We start from the raw sequence: 22,768 nt of genomic DNA, 5'->3' as shown, positions 1-22,768 counted from the left end.
TTTACCATTTATGGGCAGTGTGCCCGTGCCCATTACGTGAACCTTTTTGTTTTTCCGAAAATGACCACAGGTTGGTCCGGAGTGTGCACTGTGGACGTAGAAAAGAAGAAAAGTTAGGCTAGCTACCATCTGCCCGTCCACGTGGCACTCCTCTGTCGCCAAAACTTGACTAAATGACTGTTTTACCCTCGTGTCAGACAAGTTTGGCTACCTACCATCTGGTCGTCCACGTGGCACTCCCCTGTCGCCAAAACTTGACTAAATGACTGTTTTACCCTCGTGTCCGGATCATTCATCCCTAGTACAAAAGATATCGACTTCTAAATTTGAAAAAAAAATAATGATTTAAAAAATGTTACAAATCTAATTTAAGATTAAAAAGATGTTATATATTTTACCTAAATATAACTTTAGGTTTCAAAAATATTACATACTTTACCTAAACTTTTCCAAAAGGTTGCAATCTCTTTGCAAAATAAAAAAGGAGGTTTGTGTCTTTTAAATAAACTTAAGTTGCTGAAATTCTTGAAATGTTAGGGGAAGTGTTGTACAAAACTACCAATGCACAGCTCAAAAAACTAACAAAATTGTTTCGAATCAAGTAATGTAGTAACTAATGATGAAAAATATGGAAACACAATCACAGACAGATAATAGAGAAAAACAAATAATCCATGACATAAGAGATTACGTGGTTCAACAATGTTCCTATGTCCACGAGAGCAAACAATTGAATTTTCACTATCAATCTCAAAAAAGGGTTATAATATTGTTTGTATGCTAACCATACACGTACAAAGGACTTAGGAAGTTCCTAAAATATCTATATAGCAATCCCCAGAGGAAAATCCTCTGAAATTCCCAACCTACTCATTTTCTCAATTCAAAATTCGAAATCAACGCCGAACAAGACCGTCGACGATTTCAGCAAAATTGTCGACGGTTTAATGCCGAGAGTAAACTGCACATACTGAAACCGTCAACGGTTCTCAAGGGTAAATTGTCGATGTAACCGTCGACCAAATCGTTGATGATTTCTTCCTACATCTCAACTTCCTTGTTCTTTGCTCACCATGCTTTCCCTATGCATGCGTTCCATTCAATATGAACCAAAAATTCCAACAATCTCTACCTTAACGAATATTCACCCCTTAGGAGAAATATGAAAGCATAATCTGCAGTTCCACCTGTAAGCATAACCTATAACTCCACTTTGGACAATAGGTTGGGACGTCTCTCATCTAACAAATGGACACATTGATCTAGTCCAAGCAATGCTTGAACTTGTCCGTTGTAACAGAGTTTGTCAACATATCTGCTGCATTCTCAGACGTGTGAACTTTCTCAAGTAGTAGTTCACCAGAAGCAACCAATTTCCTGATCCTGTGAAACCGCACATCTATGTGTTTGGTTTTCGCATGATACACTTGGTTCTTCGTCAAATAGATGACACTCTAACCATCACAATGCAATCAAACTTCACCATACTGAATACCCAACTCCTTAACTAATCTTGTAAGCGACAATGCTTCCTTGGCAGTTTCAGCCACTACCATATACTCTGATTCAGTAGTAGATAAAGTAACAAGTGACTCCACCATGAACCTCCAACAGATAGGTCCTCCCACAAGGGTGAATACGTACCTTGTGGTAGACCTTCTGTCATCCAAGTCCCCTGCATAGTCAGCATCCACATATCCTACCACTGAAGGATCACTTTGTTGTCTATTGAACATTATGTCATAGTCTGTAGTACCCCTCAAGTACATGAAGATCCATTTGACTGCATCCCAATGCTGCCGACCTAGATTCGAAAAGAACTTGCTAAATTTTTGTTAGATCTTCAAAATCCCTTCCCTTTTTCCTAATAAAAGAAAAAATATCTTAACGACAAATAAACCTTGCAAATAAAAAGAAATGCACTCAATTATTAATAAAACAAAAACACTAACCTCCCTTAAAGTTTAATAAAATGATAGAAATCCCCATTGAGGTTTCAAAAATTTTATTGACCTCCCTTAAATTTTTGTAATTAAAATTTTTAATAAACCATGCATAATGTCATAAATTGAGAGAAATGACTTTGTAATCAAAGTTCTTATGAGTTATGCATAATGTCAGGATTAATAGATTTAATCTAATACTTCATTCACAATAATAGAACGAATTAGCAGTGAAAATGTAATAACAACTTATTTTTAAAAAAGTAAAATTATAAATAACAATTTTATTCCATTTTTGTGGACCAAACAACAACAACAACAACAACAACAAAAATAAAAAAAATAAAAAAATCAAACCTTAGTCCCACTAGGTGGGGTCGACTATATAAATCATTTTCTACCAATTTATGCGATCATGGATAATTTCTTTTGATAGATTTAAGGATATTAAATCTTTACTCACTATCTCTTCCCAAGTTATTTTATGTCTACCCCTACCCCTTCTACTACCCCTCATAGTATCTAAGTCACTCTACCTCACAGGTGCACTATGTGGCCTACATTGCAAGTGTCCATACCATCTAAGTCATCCCTCCCTTATCTTATCTTTTATAGGAGTTACACCTAACTTACCACGAATATGTTCATTCCTTAATTTATCTTTCAATGTTATACCACTCATCCATATAAGCATTCTCATCTCGGCAACTTTTAATTTTTGAATATTATGTTTATTCGTTGCCCAACATTCCGATCCATATAACATAGCTGGTCTTATAGTTGTTTTATAAAACTTTCTCTTCAATTTTAAGGATATTCTACGATCACAAATGGAGAAGTGCTTAATGACATCGGTATACCTACTATATACCCTTTTTTCCTAAAACCCACCATAGAACTTTCTTAGGTATCCTATCATATGTTTTCTCAAGGTCAATAAATATCATACGCAAGTCCTTTTTTTTTTTTTCCCTAAACTTTTCTATTAATCTTCTTAAAAGATAAAAAACTTATGTGGTAGATCTCCCAAGCATAAAATCAAATTGATTTTCTGAAACCTTCGTTTCCAACCTTAATCTTTGTTCAACTACCATTTCTCATAGTTTCATTGTATGACTTATAAGTTTAATTTCATGATAGTTACTACAATTTTTAATATCTCCTATATTTTTTTATATAGGCATTAAAGTACTTTTCCTTCATTCATCTGACATTTTCTTAATTTTTACAATTGCATTAAATAAATTAATTAATCATATAATTCTGTTATCACCAAAGAGTTTCCAAACTTCAATTGAGATGTTATCTGGTCCTATAGATTATCATTTTTCATCTTTTTTAGTATAAACTTAACTTCATTAACTCTAATTTTGCGAATAAATCTCATGTTTTTAGTCTTTTCCTCATTTAACAATTCTAAGATTATGCCTTCTATTTGGTTTTCATTAAACAACTTACTAAAGTAACTTTGTCATCTTTCTTTAATGTCTTCGTCCTTAACCAAGACAATATCATCATCACTTTTTATACATTTACATTTCCTAAATCCTCACTCTTTCTTTCTCTAACTTTAGCAAGTTTAAATTTATCTCTTTCCTCTCCTTTTGTATCTAATCTATCATACAAGCTATTAAATGATCTATATTTAACTTCACTAAAGACCTTTTTTGCATCTTTTCTTACTTCCTTATATTTTTCAAAGTTATTTATGTTTCTATATTATTGTCACGTTTTATACCAAATTCTTTTTATCTTTATGATTTTTTATACATCTTTATTCCAACACTAACTCTTTTTGCTATTCGAGAATTTTCCTCTTGATTAATCTAAAATTTCTTTTACTATCTTTTTAATAGAACTAGCTAATCTATTTCAAAGAGTATTTGTATCTATCTCATCCTTTATGGTTCAATTCCTATTTTTGATCATTTTATCTTTAAATTTTATTATATTTTCTCCTTTTAGGTTCTACCTTCTAGTTCTCTTACACTGATTTATTTTATCTATTTTCTTCTATTTTTTTATACATATATCTAATACTAAAACTCTATGTTGTGTGGTTAGGCTTTCACTTGGAATAAATTTACAATCCTTGCATGATAAGCGATCAACCCTCCTAATTAGAAAAAAATCTATTTAACTCCTATTTTGTTCACTTTTAAAGGTTATTAAATAATCTTTTCTCTTCTTAAAGCAAGTATTCATTATACTAAAATCATATGACATAACAAAGTCTAAGATCATCTCCCCAGACTCATTTTTGCCTCCATATCTTTTGTATCATCTCGTAATTTTTATTATCTCTTCCAATGTGTCCATTTAGACCTCCTTCTATAAATATTTTTCTCAATCCTTGGTATGCCTTATATAATACTATCCATATCTTCCCAAAATTGTCTCTTAAGATTTTCTGCTAAGCCGACTTTAGGAGCATAAGCACTAATGATATTTATTATCTCTTGTCTTAATACCATCTTAATTTTTATAATTCTATCCCCTACTCTAGTCACATCCACAACGTTATTTTTTAAGTCTTTATCTATAATAATACCTAGTCCATTCTTATGTTTTTCTTTTCTAATGTACCAAAGTTTAAATCTTGATTTATCGATTTCTCTAGTTTTCTCCCCCACCCACTTAGTTTCTTGAAAGCAAATTATACTAATTCTTCTTCTGATCATTGTATTCACAATTTTCATGTTTTTACCTGTAAGTGTTCTTATATTCCAAGTTGCTAATCTAATCCTAATTTCCTGAACTAATGTTTTTACCAGCCCACGTCCAGAATGATGCAGAAACCCTCGCATATTTAACATCGTACTCAAGGCGTTGGTTATATGAATCATTTTCCACCAATTTATACAATCATGAACCATTTCTTTTGATAAATTCAGGGTTATTAAATCTTTACTATATCATTCTAAGTTATTTTAGGTTTAACCCTACCCTTTTCACTGTCCATCATAGTAACTACTCACTTTTCTTCATTGGCGCACTATGTGGCCTATGTTGCAAGTGACCAAATCATCTGAGTCATCATTCCCCTATCTTATCTTTTATAGGAGTTACATTTAATTTACCACGAATATGTTCATTCCTCAATTTATCTTTCAATGTTATACAACTCATCCATCTTAACATTCTCATCTTGGTAACTCTTACTTATTGGATATTATATTTCTTTGTCGTCCAACATTTCAATCCATATAACATAGCTAGTCTTATAGTCGTTCTATAAAATTTCCCTTTTATTTCTAAGGATATTCTACGATCACAAAGTACACTTGAAACACTTCTCCATTTTACCCAACCTATTTTAACTCTGTGCATTACATCATTTTCAATTTCTCTTTTAGCTTACATAATAAATCCAAAGTATTGAAATCTACAAGTGCTATTTATTTCTTAATCATCAAGTTTAACTTTATCTTCAATATTCCTCCTACCATTATTGAAATTACATTTCATATTTTTTATTTTATTTTTTCTTATCTTAAAGTCTCTATATTCCAAAACTTCTTTCCATAATTCTAACTTAGCCTTTACTCCGCCCTTGGTTTCATCAATCAATTAATACAATTTGCAAACAACATACACCATGGAACCTCATTTTGAATGCTTTTAGTCACGTGATCCATCACTAAAGCAAAAAAGATAAAGGTCCAAAGTAGATCCTTGATGTACATCTATGGTAATTGGAAATTCCCTAATTTCTCCATTTATAGTCGTTACACTAGTCATTACTTCATTGTATATATCCTTAATGACATCAATATGCCTACTACATACACTTTTTTTTTTTTTTTTTTCTAATACTCACTACAAAACTTCCCTAGGTACCATATCATATGTTTTCTCTAAGTCAATAAATATCATATGCAAGTTCCTCTTATTTTCCCTAATCTTTTCCATTAATCTTCTTAAAAGACACATAACTTATGTGGCAGATCTCCTAAGCATAAAACCAAATTATTTTTTCGAGACCTTCGTTTCTAGCCTTAATCTTTGTTCGACTACCCTTTCCCATAGTTTCATCATATGACACATAAGTTTAATTTCATGATAGTTATTACAATTTTGAATATCTCCTTTATTTTTGTATATATGTATTAAAGCATTTTTCCTCCATTCATCCAATATTTTCTAAATTTTTATAAATGTATAAAATAAATTAGTTAACCATATATTTCCATTATCACCTAAGCATTTCCAAACTTCAATTGCAATGTTATCCTATCCTATAGATTTTCCATTTTTCATCTTTTTTAATGCAAACTTAATTTCGTTAACTCTATTTTTGCAAATAAATCTCATATCTTTAATCATTTTCTCATTTATCAATTCTAAATTTAAGCCTTCTATTTGGCTTTCATGAAACAACTTAGTAAAGTAACTCTGCCATCTATCTTGTCTTCGTCCTTAACCAAGACAGTGTCATCCCCACTTTTTATACATTTTACATTTCCTAAGTCTTTATTCTTCTTTTCTCTAACTTTAGCAAGTATATCTCTATTCCCTTCTTTTGTATCTAATCTATCATACAAATTATTAAATAATTGTATTTAGCTTCACTAATGACATCTTTTGTATCTTTTTTCGTCTCTTTATACTTTTCAATGTTATTCATGTTTATATATTTTTGCAATGTTTTATACCAAATTCTTTTTATTTTTATGACTTTTTGGACATCTTTATGTCACCACCAACTTTCTTTACTATTTAAGAATCTTTTCCTTAATTCATCTAAAATCTCTTATGCTATCTTTTTAATGAAGTTAGTTAATCTACTCCAAAGAGTATTTTGTATCTATCTTATCCTCTATAATCCAATCTCCATCTTTGATCATCTTATCTTTAAATTTTTGTGGACCAAACAAATTATAAGTTTTTTAACCATAACTTTATTTTCTTTCATTCAAAATTTCAAAAATGCCAATGTTTGTGCTTCTATAAACTTGAAAAGACAGTCCAAAATTCCCAAGAACAAATATTTGGACGATTTAAGAATACAAAACCGTATCACCCAAAATTCCCAAGGCAGGAAAATTACTCCCCAAAAATGATAACATTAGTCATCGGAAAAGAGTCTTTAACAGTTTTCTTAAAGGGCTAGCTCTCCAAAATCCTTTCCCATTTGCCCAAAAAAAAAAAAACTACATCTTAACGACAAATAAAAAGAAATGCACTCAATTACTAATATCTAAAAAGTAAAAACACAGCAAAGGAAATCCAATTGAGATTGAATCAACTACAAAAAGTCAAAAAAAATAAAAAATAAAATAAAGCAAAATGAACACTCCCTGTCTCCATGCAGAACATTGAATGGACAGACCAGACAAAAGACTCTAGTGAACTAGAAATAATATGCAAGTATATATATTTCAAACTTTTCTCGTTATCAAGCTTCCAACTATCCCAGCTGAAAGTCTAAAAGAAAGAAGAAAGAAGAAAGAAGAAAGAAAGAAAGAAAGAAAGAAAAACCACATCTGAGCAAACCCAGCAAAGATTCAATCAATTGCCAACAGTGGTAGAAGAATATATTGCGCAACGAGCTTGGTCAAGTGGTAAGGATGAAGTTGGGCTTGATGATCTTAAGGTCTCAGATTTAATCCCCATTTGTGATTTTCCTGGTGAATTATCAAAAATGTGCCAATAGTAGACAGTAGTGTTTTCATTTCCGGTTTGGTGCTGTCTGAGTGTATTCAAAGGGCTTGCCCAAGAGTTTCAAATCATAAAAATAAAAAAAAAAAAAAAAAAAAGGTAGAAGAATATATTACCTGCAGAATTTCAGTTAACCAAAGAACATTCATATCCACCAATTTTATTTAGGCACTGAATCAATGGGGGGGGGGGGGGAAAAGCAGGAAAAGATTTATCAAATAAGTGCAAAACCCAGTTCCATGCAATCCAAAGTTTTTTCCCTGGCATATTGACACTGGAATTTAAAAAATAAATAAAAAATAAATAAAAACTATTTAAATTGTATTCCAACGGAAAATATGCGAGCAATGCACAAACTTAACGAGAGAAAAAATAATGCCGCAGGAAGCAAACATTGAATTTCACAAATAAAATCACAAGTATCAAATGCATGGTTTTAACTAAAGAAAAAAACTGCAATATTTCAGTCATCTCCTCTTACCTCACAAGTCAGAAAATAAATTCCCAAATAAAGGATCAAGCCTTTCTTTTTTTCCTCCTAATATTTTTCTTTTAATTATATTTAAATTCATATAATCATTTAATTTCTATTTAAATTTAAAAGTATTTTTTATTTTTTGGAAAGCAGTTGAAAATCGGCAACAAAAACAGGAAACTGACAATAGAACTTAATGCATTTTTATAATTTTTTTTTCACTATGGAGAAACGAAAACAAAAAAACAAAAAACAACAATGATACCAAACACGCCCTAAGTTTCTTAGGCTTGTTTTTTGGATAAGCTTGGTTCATGATTGCACTCCTTGCATTATTAGGTTTGGCAGCTAATCCTATTACTTATCTAGTTGATAACAACATTTATAAGACAAATTTCTATTTCTATTTCAAATTGACCTGGCACATATTTTGCAAAATTCCAATTTTACTTATGATCTTCCATGTCATTTGTTTCTTCATAATAAAAAATAAAGAATAAAAGTAAGCCACCAACCCGACCCAATCTAACCTAGTATCAAACAGATACAAACCAATCCAAACTGCATCTAAGGTGGCAAGACTTGAGTGTTTCTCAAACCCACCTAGGTGGTTTGATTAGAAACATAAGCTCAGCCCAAACACTGACCCTTGAACAATCATACTTGGTTCTATCCTAAAAACGATGTCACCATGTTTGACCACCACCATATGGGGGGAGTGGGGGCGGTGTTTAAACGTGAAACATTAAAATCTTTCTAAATCCATATGGATGGCCTAAGCCTAAAGGCCACAATCAACACATTTAGGAAAGATGCATATGTTCATTAATTTGAATATTACTAAGGTTGGTTTTTGGCAGCGTGGATTGTGTAGATTTGAACAAAATTCAATATAATTTTGTATTGTGTCTACCTTTTGTACAAGCCTACATGAATCAAAACTCACAATTCGAATTCCAAACTGCCAAACAAAGCATAAACAAGAAAAAGAAATTATTTTTTTTTTTTTGGATTATCCCAAGGCCTATATGAATTGCTGAATTGCTGCATATAAGAAATTGGGTTGAGTAGAATTGTGCCAGTTTTGCTGACAGTAGTGTTTAACCAGCAAACCTTGTCCTCATGTGATTAATCACTAGCTACCTTACAATCCAATGCAATATAGCAAACCAAACAAAAAACCAAAAAGAAAAAAAATCAGTGCACAAGGAAAAGATGAAAGCACCTACCACCCCGTGTGAAAGGGATCTTGAGGGGTGTCAATGCAATCCAGCATACCCCGCAAGCAATAGACCAGAATTTAAAGAAGGCTTCCCATGCTGATGCGTTCTGCATCAAAATGTCAAAGCTATTGATCCATCAGCTAAAAAATACAGTAATTATGGATTGCACTCAAAATAAATCAACTAGTGAGGGCATACCCTTACCTAACTTCCCCACAAAATTGCAAAATTGTTTTCCTTTTGAACCAACCTTAGGACAGAAGAAGAAGAATAGCTTGATCTAATCTTCATCTGTCCTATAACAGAGACACTAATTAATCCATAAATACAAGCTCATTGATTTTTATCTGGCAGGCAGTATCTTGTCATGACAATCTTGTCAGCAAACAACCTTCCAGTCTTGGGCAAGACTTGCCAGAACAATGTCAAGTTGAACTCTTTGCCCCAAAGATTATTTCCCTGTAATTAATCAAAAATGGTCAAATGAAGTAGAAATTGTCATATTCAATAAGGGAAAAAATAACACCGAACTTCCCATGAATGACAAAAATGAAAAGTAGTGAGCTCTATGAGAAGGTTGGCAGCACATGGTTTTCAGCGTCAAACTAGCAATAGGAGGTGGTCAGCAGAAAGGTATATCCATAAACAGCAGAATACAGATGCAATATGAGTTTCATGTATGACATGGGCACAAGGTGTAAAAAAAAAAAAAAGAAGGCATTCAGGTCCATCCTTGTCGTATAGCTAGCATTGATTTAAGTTTTGGAAGGTGGTGAAAAGGCAGAGCAGAAATTATACTCATGCGGGGCTCACCTGATCAGTGAAACTATACTTGTTCTTGATGTGGACCGAGAACTCCGCATACTCCTTAGCTGGTATAATCCCATCCCAAAGGGAAATCTGTTTTGTGAATATTGAACCAAATAAACATATTAGTCATCGTCTTTTGAAATGGAGACAAACATGGACACAACATACATGGCAAGCAATCTATAATTAAAAAATTGTCAAGGTAGAAACCCATATTGTTCATTGAGGATGAGAGGATCTTATGCTATGAGCTAGGACTTTAGGTTTAACTGCTATGCCTACATTTGGACCACAACAGAACACAAGCACAGGATACCAGTCGAAACTGATTCATGGAGTTTAATGATATTGTCTTCAACATTCCTTGGCACTGGATTCCTCTGTGGCAGGTATCCTGGACTTAAAAAAGTTCACAGCATCTATATTAAGCTCTTTATTATTGTATGCTCTTGGTCTAAATTTCTTGCAATGTGAATGACACAAATCGATATCTTTTGTTATATCTCATAGTTTATCCAGAGTAAAAATAACTGCCATAATCCATTGGAAAACTATAAAAATAATGCAAGCTTCTCTCAACATGATAAACCATATGATATTAAACCTACAGTTAGATAAATGACTTGCATAACTGACCCATATTTAACTCATTGCAAATGCTTTGATCAAGCAATTAGCAAGAACTGACATTTTGAATGCCAATTTTATTTGCCTTAATCTACACAACCCAATTTCTTCAATTTTTTAGTCGTACTAATCAGACAAAATTCACCCAAACAATACCACTTTGTTCCCTTGGTTCAGACTGTTGGCAATAAAGTTCCCATAACTTACTCACACTGCATGCCTTTGTTAAAGAGACTATAATGACTATGGCATCAAGAAAAAATTTAAAACCAATCAAGTTTTCTATTCTAGAAAAAATTCTTTTACCCTGCATTTGGAAGCTTGGCTTTCAGGCTTTGGATTTGAATTTTGCAGATTTAAACAAAAGGCAGCACAAAATTGTATTGAGTTTCATCTAGATCCACACAAATCCAAATCTAAGACCCAAAAGCCATGCTCCAAACACTACCTTGGTGTTTTGCATGCACAATCAGTGCCAAATATCATAAAAATAGCCTATCTCTAGATTGGTCCACATTAGTTAACTTCCTGTCAAATGTGCTATTTCATCCTCAGATGAGAAAGCAAAGCAGGACAAACATTTGTGCCCCATGGCCTAACATTGAAACAAACAACATGGCATTACTCCATAATAGGGAATATCCATTTGTAAACCAAGTCAGTCTATTTCTTCAAGTACAACATGGATAATGGATTACAAAAAAATAACAATAATTTCAATTAAAAAGTGTTAAAAATTCTCAATCTTGTCATTGGACATTCAAATACTAAGTAAATCTTCACCATTGCACAACGAACTTAAATGAAATTCAAAGTCATATATATAATTGTGGGAAGAGCAAAGATAACAAGTCAATGAGAAAGCAACACATATTTTCCCAGGAAGAAAAGTAAATAAAAACTAATGTTACAACCAACATGCAACAAATGTGAAAATTTAATTTCCACAACATCAAGGAAAACAAAAGTTCAACCTCTCATGCACAACTCCAAAATAAATACTCATAGTACCGCAAAAGATGCATGCACTGTAATGTTTTAAAACATACCTGATTAATTGAATTCTTTCGGGTTTCATATTCGGCTGCTACAAAGAGAAAAACCTGCACATTAGAGCAATTGTGGGATGAAATATACATTTGTTGCAAATTTCTAACTGACCACATCAACCTAGGTGAGAAGTTCAAAGGAGTAATGCACCTAATAAAATGTGCTCAGTGAAGAAAATCACATTAGTTAAACACACTAGAAATGTTAAGTTTTACACATGAAAAATGAAGAGAATTTGTTCCTCAAGAGTGATTAATCCTTAATCTAAAGTCAAGATTTTTGGTCATTTCTTGACTCACTTCTAAAAATGAGTAGCGCAAAGGTTATCCCAAGTATAGGAGTTATGTTGTATAATAATTAGCCCAAAAAGGTCAAATCGTCTCCTCAGAGAATGCAAATTAGTTTTAAATTAGCGCAAAATAGTAAAAAGAAAATAAGAAATTAATTTTACTGAACATGGTTCAGATTCAAAATCTTAGAGTTTTTGAGATTTTTGTGATGAAATTAATTGACGCGAAACCTAAAATGTGAATCTAACATGCACAAACCGACCAAACAACTCACCAATTAAACATTCAATTAAACAACAACTTCAACAAAAATAACTAACTTCAGCTCTGACTTAGGAATTATAAGCCAACTCAACATAATAATGACCTAATCAAAAAAATAAAACAAACAAGACTCACTCATTAATAAACTCAACTCAACATGATAATAACTTAAATAAAGAAATAAGGCAACAAGATCTTAAACAAAAACAAACTAAATTATATAACAAACTCAAACAAAATGATGAAATAATAACCTAACAATACTTAAACAAAAATGTTGAGTTCAATAACCAACCCAAACTAAATATTAAAATGAGGAACAAAAAAAATAAATAAGCAGTAAGGAATTCTTCAACAAAGAAAAATAGATTAAACACACTAATTAACTTAAACCAACATTTAACTCCAACACTAAATTTAAATAAAAACAAACTAAGCTCCACAATAATATAACCCAAACTAGATTTAATGGCCTTAAATAAAAATAAAAAAACTTTAATAATAAAAGTAGCTCAAATAATATTCAATCCCACAATGACTTTAAAACGAAAAAAACAAACTAACTTCAATAATGAATATTAAACCAAACAACAGTTAACATTTAAAACAAAAAAAAGAGAGAGATGTATACCTAGCTAAAATAATAAAGTAACTCAAAGTTGAAGCATTCATAATAACAAGTTGAAGGACAAGAATTAATTAAACTAATACACTACTCAACCAATAAAGTAAACACTGATTTAATGCAACAATAAAATTTTCCGAACAATGTATTTAAAACAAGCATTAAAATAAAGTAAACAGAAGAGAGAGAGAGAGAGAGAGAGAGCAGAAAGGAGAAAAGAGAAGAGGAATGGCCATGAGGAGCTTCAGCACAGCAGCTACAGCTGTCTTTCCCCCTTTGCTGCGGCGCAGAGGACTCCCCCCAAGGCACCCCCCCCCACACGTCAACTCCTTTTTGTTTTTAACTTTCTAACCCTAGCTTTTCATCTTTACCTTCATGCCCTCACATTTCTTTTACTTTTCCTATTTCAATGCCAGCACCTACTGCCCCTCTTTCATTCCAGCGCACACAACAAGCCCAGCAAAAACACACTTGCATGGCCGAGTCATATCAAGACCCGGCCCTCTTCATTTTTTTTTTTTTTTCTTTTCTTGTTTGTTTTTTTTCTTTTTTTTCCGCAGCGTACAAACCCAATTTTGACCTTCCTATAGCTCGTAACTCTCAAAATTTCAAACACGAAAGTTGTGGAGCTCTTTCTTGGCTTTCCACAATATTTTGAATCGTCTCGATCGGAGCTCAAACGAGAAAGTTACGCCCAGAATGCGAAGTATAGTCAGTTTTTAGCTTCCAATAATTGTCCTGCAATAAAAAAAAAAAAAAAACCAAAAATTCATAAATTACTGAATGAAAACCAAATATTATAAATAGAACACAATGTTAAAATATTGAGAGTAATTAGGCATTTAATTAAAAATATAATCCTTAATGCATGAATTAAAATGCTTAATTATGCATTTTTGACACGTAATCCTTTCTCCTCAGTAATTTCAAAATTGATAATTTAAAAACAAAGCTGTCAGTTGTTAATCGCTTTTCTAAATAGGAGATCTAAGTGTCACTTGTCCCAACTCAAATGCTCCTCAAAAATCAAGAATCCATGGCTTGAAGAAAGAAAACTGAAACCTAGGCCTAAGTTCAAAAGCTAGCAAGTATGTGCTTGCAAAGGCGAGGAATAGCCTGGACAAGGCTTCTCCATTAGCCAAAAATTGGCACCATAGGGCAAGAGCATGCAAGAGAGACCAAAAAATAAATAAATTGAAAACTATCAATTGCATATAAGAGAGGCATCTACATGCGTACAGCCATTTAGGAAACTCCATGAGATGTTGAAGGAAAGTGAATGAAGAAGAAAATTGGGCTTAGGGAGAGCTACTTGCATTAGTGACCCCAGCATGCAAACACACTCAAATAAGAATTTGAGATGTCTCTAGTAAAACTGACAGAATTCACATGCTTTTTCTGATGGCCCAAAATAGCTGCTATATGTATTGCTATAACTGTTCTACGAAATTGGCTTCAAGGATAGGGCTTAGGAGATCCACATTGACATAAGCTAAATTTCATCCTCTGTCATGAGGGTCACAACTCTGCGAAGAAATATTCTAGAACACATCAATGTTCTACTCAACAAAAGACTTTAGAAGTTCAACTAAATTTATAGTTCCACTCAAACCACCAACAACATAGACAAGAGACCACAAGCAAGGGATGAATAGTGTACCTGCTTTGTGTTCCATGTAAATGCAGACTGTAAATTTGGCGAGAGGTTCAATGCCTAGTCAACCTGGATATATATAGGTGACTTCAAAAATCTTTGGACAATGTAACAATCATAATGGAAAAACAATACAAATAACATGGCCAAAATTCTAGTGACCTATAATCATCATAATGGCAAAAGCTATTTGCTTGAAGATTTAAACATCAAATTTTATAGTTTAAAAGTCAAAACAATCCATTAAGTTGGGAAGTGCATATTCTTTAGACTTACGCCAATGCTTTTTCTCATTTTCTCCTTCTCCTTGTTATTGCCAACTAAATACAGAGGAAGTGCTCTTATCCATGTGGGGAGATGATCTTATATTCCTAGTGCAACCCATGATCATATCGCCTGTATACAAAGGCTTATTGTGAATATTAATTGATACCTTCAGTCTTATTTGAGTTGAGAAAAGTACAAGCATCCTCTTTTATATGCTTTTGAGCTTGTAGTTATACATTTGCAGCATCTAATCCATCCCCATATCAGAAGTGCAAAGTCAGCTTATGAGTCATTCATGGTAAGTTAAGTTGTTGACCATATCTTATGGGGATTGTTGTGCAAATCAATGCGCAGTGGAAAACCGAATCACACAATGCAACAACCAACGATGAACAATATAGAAACACAATCACACAGATTATATGAAAGCAATAAAACAATGACACAAAGTATTATGTGGTTTGGCAATGCCCATAGGAGCAAACGACTGTGAATTTCACTATCTTGTGTCAAAGAATAATGTTACAACATACGAACATTGTATATATATTAACCTTCTTTAACCCCTTGGATGTTTTCCCCCCGAAAACCCAACCTATACAACTACCCAATTAAAAATTCGAAAAACAGCGCCGAGTAACCAAGCAAAATCGTTGACGGCTTCAAACATACCGTCGACGATTTAATCCCTAGACCAAACAGTCGATATAACTCTGCAAAGCTGTCAACTGTTTCTCCTGAACCTACACAAAACCGCCGGTGGTTTCAGACAAACCGTTGACAATTTCTTCCTACAAACCAACTTCTCTATTTTTCCACCATGTTCTCTTTGTACATGTGTTTCACTCAATGTAAGAGTCACATATTACAACAATCTCCACCTTGGCGAATATACAACCCTTAGGAGAAAACCGAAAACATAACCCGCAACTCCATCTGGGACAATAGGTCGGCACGTCTCCCATCTATGCACCTAGAGACGTTAAGCAAGTCCAAGCAATGCTTGAACTTATCCGTGGTAACAGACTTTGTCAATACATCTGCTGCATTCTCATAAATGTGAACTTTCTCAAGCAAGAGTTCACCAAAAGAAACCAACTCCCAGATCTTGTGAAACCTCACATCTATGTGCTTGGTTCTCGCATGATACACCTAGTTAGTTCTTCGCCAAATAAATGACACTTTGACTATCACAACGTAGCTGAACTCCACTTTACGGTATACCTAGTTCCTTGACCAATTCTATCAACCACAATGCTTCTTTGGCAGCTTTGGTGACTGCCATATGCTTCGACTCAGTTGTTGATAATGCAACTAGAGACTGTACCACAGACCCCCAACAAATAGGCCTTCCTACAAGGGTGAACACGTATCCTGTTGTAGACCTCTTGTCACCCAAGTCCCCTGCATAGTCTGCATCCACATATCCCACAACTGACAGATCACTCTGTTGCCTGCCGAACATGATGTCATAGTGTGAAGTATCCCGCAAGTATCTGAAAATCCACTTGATTGCATCCCAATGTTGTCTACCCAGATTTGAAAGAAACTTACTCACCACACTAACAGCTGATGCTAAATCCGGTCTTGTACATATCATAGCATACATTAAACACCTCACTGCACTAGCATATGAGACCTTTGACATGTCACGAATATCATCATCCCTCTTTGAACACTGAACGGTAGAAAATCTAAAATGATTTGCCAACGGTGTACACACCGGTTTTGCATTATCCATGCTAAACCTTTCCAACACCCTCTCAACATAGGCACCTTGAGATAACCACAATCTCCCTATAGCTTTGTCCCTACTAATCTCCATCCCAAGAATCTTCTTAACCGCACCTAAATCCTTCATGTCAAACTCTTTACTCAACAGAGTTTTCAACTAATTTACCACAATCATACTTTTCGCAGCAATTAACATGTCATCAACAAAAAGCAACAGAAAAATGAGTGAACCATCATCAAAACTCTTCATAAACACACAATAATCATATTCACACCTCCTATAGCCAATCCGGATCATGTAGGAGTCAAAACATTTCACCATGGAGAAACGCTGTCTTTACATCTATCTACTCCAAATGCATATCGAAATACGCCACCAATCCCAACACTACCATGATGGAAGTGTGTTTGGTCACAAAGGAAAAGATCTCATCATAATCAACCCCTTTCTTTTGTGAGTAACCATTTTCTACTAACCGAGCCTTGAACTTCTCTCCTTTTTCTGATACCGCTTCTTTCTTCCTATACACTCGCATCCTATCACCCTCTTCCCTTCTGGAAGCTCCACCAACTCTCACGTCTGGTTCTTATGTAATGACTATCTCCTTCACCATAACACCCATCCATCTACTTTTCTCTTAGTTGTGCACCGTTTCTTAAAAAGTAGTAGGATCCTTGTTACTAGTGATACCCCAGAAAAATGCACCGTCTAGACTTTGCATCAACCTTTGATCTCTCCTCACTAGAAATGTGTACATAGGCTGGACATCCAAACACTCTCAAAACAGAGTAGTCTACTGCATTGCCTGTCCACACCTCCTTTGCAACCTTCCCATCTAGTGATGCTCTTGGTGATCGGTTAACCAATAAACACGCCATACTCGCTGCCTCGGCCCAGAAGTTCTTTGCAAGCCCTGCATTCAACTTGAGACACCGAGCTCTTTCAACTAAGTTCGATTCATCATTTCCGCCACACCATTCTGTTATGGTGTCTTACATACTATAAAGTATCTTCTTATGCCATGCTGCTCGCACAACTCCATGAACCTCGAATCAGTGTACTCAGTTCTATTGCCTGACTTGAGGCATTTAATCCTCCTCCCGGTCTAATTTTCCACCTCAACATTTCACAATTTAAATTTGGCAAACGTCTCTGACTTGTGCCGCATGAAGCACACCCAGACCTTTTCGTGAGTAATCATCGATAAAACTCACGAAGTACATATGTCCATCCCGTGATGTTACCCTCACTGGCCCCCATACATCTGAATGAATTTAGTCAAGGATACCCTCCGTCTTGTGTATGGCTGTCTTGAACTACACCTTGTTCTGTTTCCCAAGAACACAATACCTAGAGAAATTCAGTCTGCATGTTTTGACACCCTTCAAAAGATTTCTCTTATGAAGTTCCTTCATCCCACGCTCACCCATATGCCCTAACCACATATGCCACAAGACAGTATTATCTGACTTAAATTCTACAACTGCAACTCCACCTACAACTGTAGTACCCAGCAGTGCATAGATATTCTTTGCTAACTTTTGTCCCTTCATCACCGTTAAGACGCCTTTTAACACCTTCATTACCTTACTTTCAGACTTGAAACTAAACTTGTTACAATCTAAAGTGCCCAATGAAATTAAATTCTTCCGTAGATCCAGTATGTGTCTAACATCACATAATGTTCTAATGTTCTCATAACACTATCAAACATTTTAATTCTGATATTTCCTATTCCAACAATTTTGCATGAAGCATCATTTCCCATTAGAACAAAACCATAATTTACAGACATGTAGGTGCTGAACCAATCTTTATTTGGTGTCATATGATAAGAGCACACCAAATCTAGGATCCAAGAATCCGTGAGGTGATCTGAACCCAATGAAACAAAAAACAGATCACCATCACCACTCTCTGAGTCTCATTCTTCCACTACATTCATTGATTTTGAAGAACACTCTTGATTTTTTGCATTCCCTTTCTTCCTCTCTGGACATTTCGATTTTATGTGCCCTTTTTTTTCCACACTTAAAACACCGTATGTCCTTCTTCTTCCTAGACTACGACCGAAACTTATTATTACTCTATCTACTCCAGAACTTGCTTCTCCCACGTTCCTGATTACCCTTCACCACATGCCCTTCACCTTATGAAATCTAATCGCTAACTTTCTTTCTTTAATGAAAGCCTAACAGAGTGCTTGTGACCTCCTCCAAATTCAGGGTTTCTTTTCCCCACTTCAAAGTTGTAACCATATTTTCATACATATAAGACGCAAGTAGGGAATTCAGTGACATCAACGCCTTGTCCTCCTCTCCGAACTTCACATCAACTCGCATCAAATTACTTATAATATGATTGAATACATTGATGTGTTGGTTCAAATCCGAGCCCTCTGCCATCTTACGTCAATACAATTTCTACTTAAGATACAACTTGTTTGTCAAAGACTTGGACATATACCGGCTTTCCAGTTTCTGCCAAACAACCGCCGGAGATTCCTCATCCATGACGTGATACAACATGTCATTAGCCAAACAAAGCCTGATAGTTGCCACAGTCTTCACTTCCAACTCCTTCCAACTTGTTTGGTCCATGTCTTCCGGTTGACTTCCGTATGATGTCTTCACCATATCCTAATGCACTAACAGATCCTTAACCCTCCTCTGCCATAGTTAAAAATTTCCCGATCCATCAAACTTGACAACATCTAACTTTGCAGAAGAAATCCTAGAAGCCATTGTAACCAATTGCTCTGATATGAATTTGTTGTGCAAATCAATGTGCAACGGAAAATTGAATCACACAATACAGCAACCAATAATGAACAATACAGAAATACAATCACCCAGAGTATATGAAAGTGATAAAATGATAACACAAAGGGTTATGCGGTTCGGCAATGCCTACGTCCACGGGAGCAAACGGCTGTGATTTTCACTATCTTGTGTTGAATAATAATGTTACAACATACAAACATTGTATATATATTAACCTTCTTCAACCCCCCCCCCCCCCCCGGGAGGTTTTTCCCCTGAAATCCCAACCTATACAACTTCCCAATTCAAAATTCGAGAAACAGTGCTGAGTAACCGAGCAAAACCGTCAACGGTTTAATCCCAAGACCAAACAGTCGATATAACTCTACAAAGCCGTCGACTGTTTCTCCTGAACCTACACAAAACTGTCGATGGTTTCAGACAAACTGTCGTCGATTTCTTCTTGCAAACCAGCTTCTCTATTTTTCCACCATGTTCTCTTTGTACATTTGTTCTGCTCAATATATGAACCACATATTACAACAAGGATTTTGCATGCGGAACTTGGGAAGTAATGTTGCCAATGTACATTCCAATTATCAATAATTTACGCACTTCTAGCTACACTATCAAAACTGAATTTCTTGAATAGCAGAGAAGATTAGAACAAAAACATATCATTGCTATATGGTGTACCATGCGGAGAGTTCCCCTTTATTTCAAGTGCAGCAGTTCCTCTGGCTGAAATTATTGAAAATGGGCTTCAGATTTGGGGCCCTAGCTGTCCTGAGTTTGGTCACCGATGAAGGACCACTTATACTAACACTCATCCTATTACATGATGGCACGCTAACTAGCAAAAGTGGAGTTTTTTTTTCATTGCAAATGACCTAACACCCATTTTCAACTGCAGCTCATTCTTCCCTACTAGGGATATACCAAAGCAGTTCTTTAGGATGATGGTCTAGCTGATCAGCATTGATATGCACACCAATTCTCCAACTTGAGGAGGACTGCAGCATTCCATACCAGCTGGGTAGCTTTTGTGCAAAATGATATCACCAATAAGAATAGAATTATACGGGTATGAAAAGATTATGATTTATGAGTTCATCAGTCTATTTCCATTTCAATTCTCAACAATTTCCCTTCTATTTCTTCTGATTCACTCTATTTCTTCTGATTCACTAGTAGTCGCTATTTATTCCCCAATACACTTCATAGGATACGGCGGTCCCATACAAATCATAATTATTACTTTCCAGACATTTCAGATAACTCACGAATTCTAAATTATTCAAATTTGAATCCCAAATTCATCACTAGACTTCTCTAGAACTTTCCGAGACACCAAAATTCCAAGTGTGTTTTTCAAACAAACGCAATGCTTTAAAGACACAACCCTTACGAAAAATAGTATTCGAAACTCAGAATATCTGCAAGATTAAATGACACTCAAAGAGACACAGAGATTTCGTATATATATGAACAATGAGCTACCTCGTCGTCGCCGCTGCGGTGCTTCCGAAACCGATTGATTTTTTCCACCTGCTACATCAATATTAAGCGGTGTCAAAAGGCGTATGCGCAGATACAGATTGGGCTATATCTTAGAGAGAGAGAGAGAGAGAGAGAGAGAGAGAGAGAGAGAGAGAGAGAGAGAGAGAGAGACCTGAGCATGAGCAGAAGGAGAGGGTACGTTGAAATGATCAGACAGAGAGGCCATTGCACTTATTGCGGCCAGTGCTAACGCTGCTACCTTCAACAGATTGCCCGTTCTACTCCCACACGAAGGCATTCTGTTTCCCTGTCCTCTCCTCTCTGTGGAGAAGCGGCACGCAGGGGTTCTGGACTGCAACTGTTGTACTCAATCGAGGGACGTTATGTTGCAGGGAGCAGGGCATCGCAACGACGTCAATTTTGTTTCGTTCATGTTATGTTTGTGTGCCTGTAACGTGTTAAAAACATTAGCAAAGTCAACTGCTAAGTATTCAAGTGAAACTTATAGTTTTAGATATTACCATTTCCTAAGTTAAAATATATATAAATTATAGCAACAATTATGTAATTAAATTTTAAATGATAAATATAATTAATATTATAACTAATAACATACCTATATAATTGCGTAGACCAAATTAATGACCTAATTATGTAATAATCTAATTATGCACATATTAATTGGTTAGGATAACAAACTAATTATATACTGTACTTACATAATTACGTATAAGGCCGCAAGTTTTCTTTTTATGAGATACAAATTTACAATGGAAAAAAGTAAAAGATTGAAGACCCATTTTTGGGTCAGCCGTCAGTTTTCTTAATCGATTTTCGATGATGTTGTTGAGGTAGGTGGAGGAATATGGAGCTTGGGGGTTGTCGATGGACATAAAAGAGTAAAAGGCTGAAGGCCCAATTTTTGGGTTGACCTTTAGTGTTTCTGGTCGATTTCTGGCGATATCATTCTAATCTTCTTGTTGCGGACACTCTCTCTCTCTCTCTCTCTCTCTCTCTCTCTCTCTCTCTCTCTCTCTAAGAAAATTGCCAATTTTGGGTTGTTTTGAAAGGCTCTTTTGGAGTGTAGTGGCTTTTGAATTATTGAATTAAAGGTTGTGGGAGTTCTTGTGTAGTTGTGTGTGTGCGTGTGTGTATTATATATATATATATATTGTTAGCCTAGTTAGGCTTACAAACTCTTGGTTTTGATAATAACAAAGTAAAAGTTATTTAATATATTTTCAAGTGATATGATTACAGGCAAAGATGATTTGCTCAAAATACATGTACCCTGACATGAAAGCTTACAAGGATCAAGGAACAAAGAGAGTTTCATGAGAATACCAAATATCTATAAATGAAAGTTCAATAAGAAGTCTAAGAGATTGAAGAGTAGTATTGAAATGACTTGAAGTAAAGAAAATGTCAAAACAGTTTAGGTCAAAGTCTTTGTAAGTACTTCTAAGTATATTCAAATATGAATTTTTCATTTTGAAACTCATTAGGCAAAGAGACTTAGAGACCTTAATAAAAAACTTGGAACAAGTTTTTCAAAGTCAAACAAGTTCATATTCCAAGATTAATTGAGCAAAGAAGAGATAACTTAAAAATATGTTTGAAATGAAAAATTTTAGTTGACAGACGACTATCTATCTATGGACAGACGACTGGCAAATTTAGAGTAGCTTAACTGAAAACAGAAGCCTGACTGACGACTGTCAAGGTTTTGACAGAGGACTTCCAGTGCCAAGTGAGACGTCTGTAGGTGTTCAACCAAATGTTTGCCACCCTTCTAAGTTTATTTTTAAAAACAAGTTGTTCTGGTGACAGACGACTGCCAAGCTTAGGACAGACGACTGCCACCCTACTGAGTTGTATTAAA

At 34.7% G+C, this 22,768-nt stretch overlaps 1 protein-coding gene across 6 annotated transcripts; it reads right to left on the bottom strand.

The window, feature by feature from the left end:
* Positions 1 to 631: 631 nt before the first annotated feature.
* Positions 632 to 21,319, bottom strand: LOC131150222 (signal peptidase complex subunit 3A-like). 6 transcript variants are annotated; one of them, XR_009135499.1, is made up of 9 exons: positions 21,059 to 21,299; positions 20,887 to 20,934; positions 14,629 to 14,691; positions 13,340 to 13,706; positions 11,789 to 11,842; positions 10,116 to 10,202; positions 9,507 to 9,761; positions 9,309 to 9,408; positions 632 to 1,864 (listed from the first exon to the last, which is right to left on the bottom strand). XR_009135499.1 is itself a non-coding variant. In XM_058100823.1 (7 exons), exons 4-7 carry the CDS (start codon positions 13,343 to 13,345, stop codon positions 9,636 to 9,638), a joined length of 273 nt encoding a protein of 90 aa, XP_057956806.1. In that variant the 5' UTR covers positions 13,346 to 13,706; positions 14,629 to 14,691; positions 20,887 to 20,934; positions 21,059 to 21,299; the 3' UTR covers positions 9,371 to 9,635. The 6 variants fall into 6 exon arrangements, 3 of the variants coding, with proteins under 3 accessions (XP_057956806.1, XP_057956808.1, XP_057956807.1); XR_009135500.1 differs by lacking the exon at positions 632 to 1,864 and having other exon boundaries at positions 9,067 to 9,427; XR_009135498.1 differs by lacking the exon at positions 632 to 1,864 and having other exon boundaries at positions 9,067 to 9,408.
* Between the last annotated feature and the right edge of the window lie 1,449 nt (positions 21,320 to 22,768).

Source organism: Malania oleifera, chromosome 3 (genome assembly GCF_029873635.1).
Source record: "Malania oleifera isolate guangnan ecotype guangnan chromosome 3, ASM2987363v1, whole genome shotgun sequence".
Lineage (NCBI taxonomy): Eukaryota > Viridiplantae > Streptophyta > Magnoliopsida > Santalales > Ximeniaceae > Malania > Malania oleifera.
The sequence above is the reverse complement of the archived record's forward strand: the minus strand, read 5'-3'. Positions and strand labels throughout refer to the sequence as shown.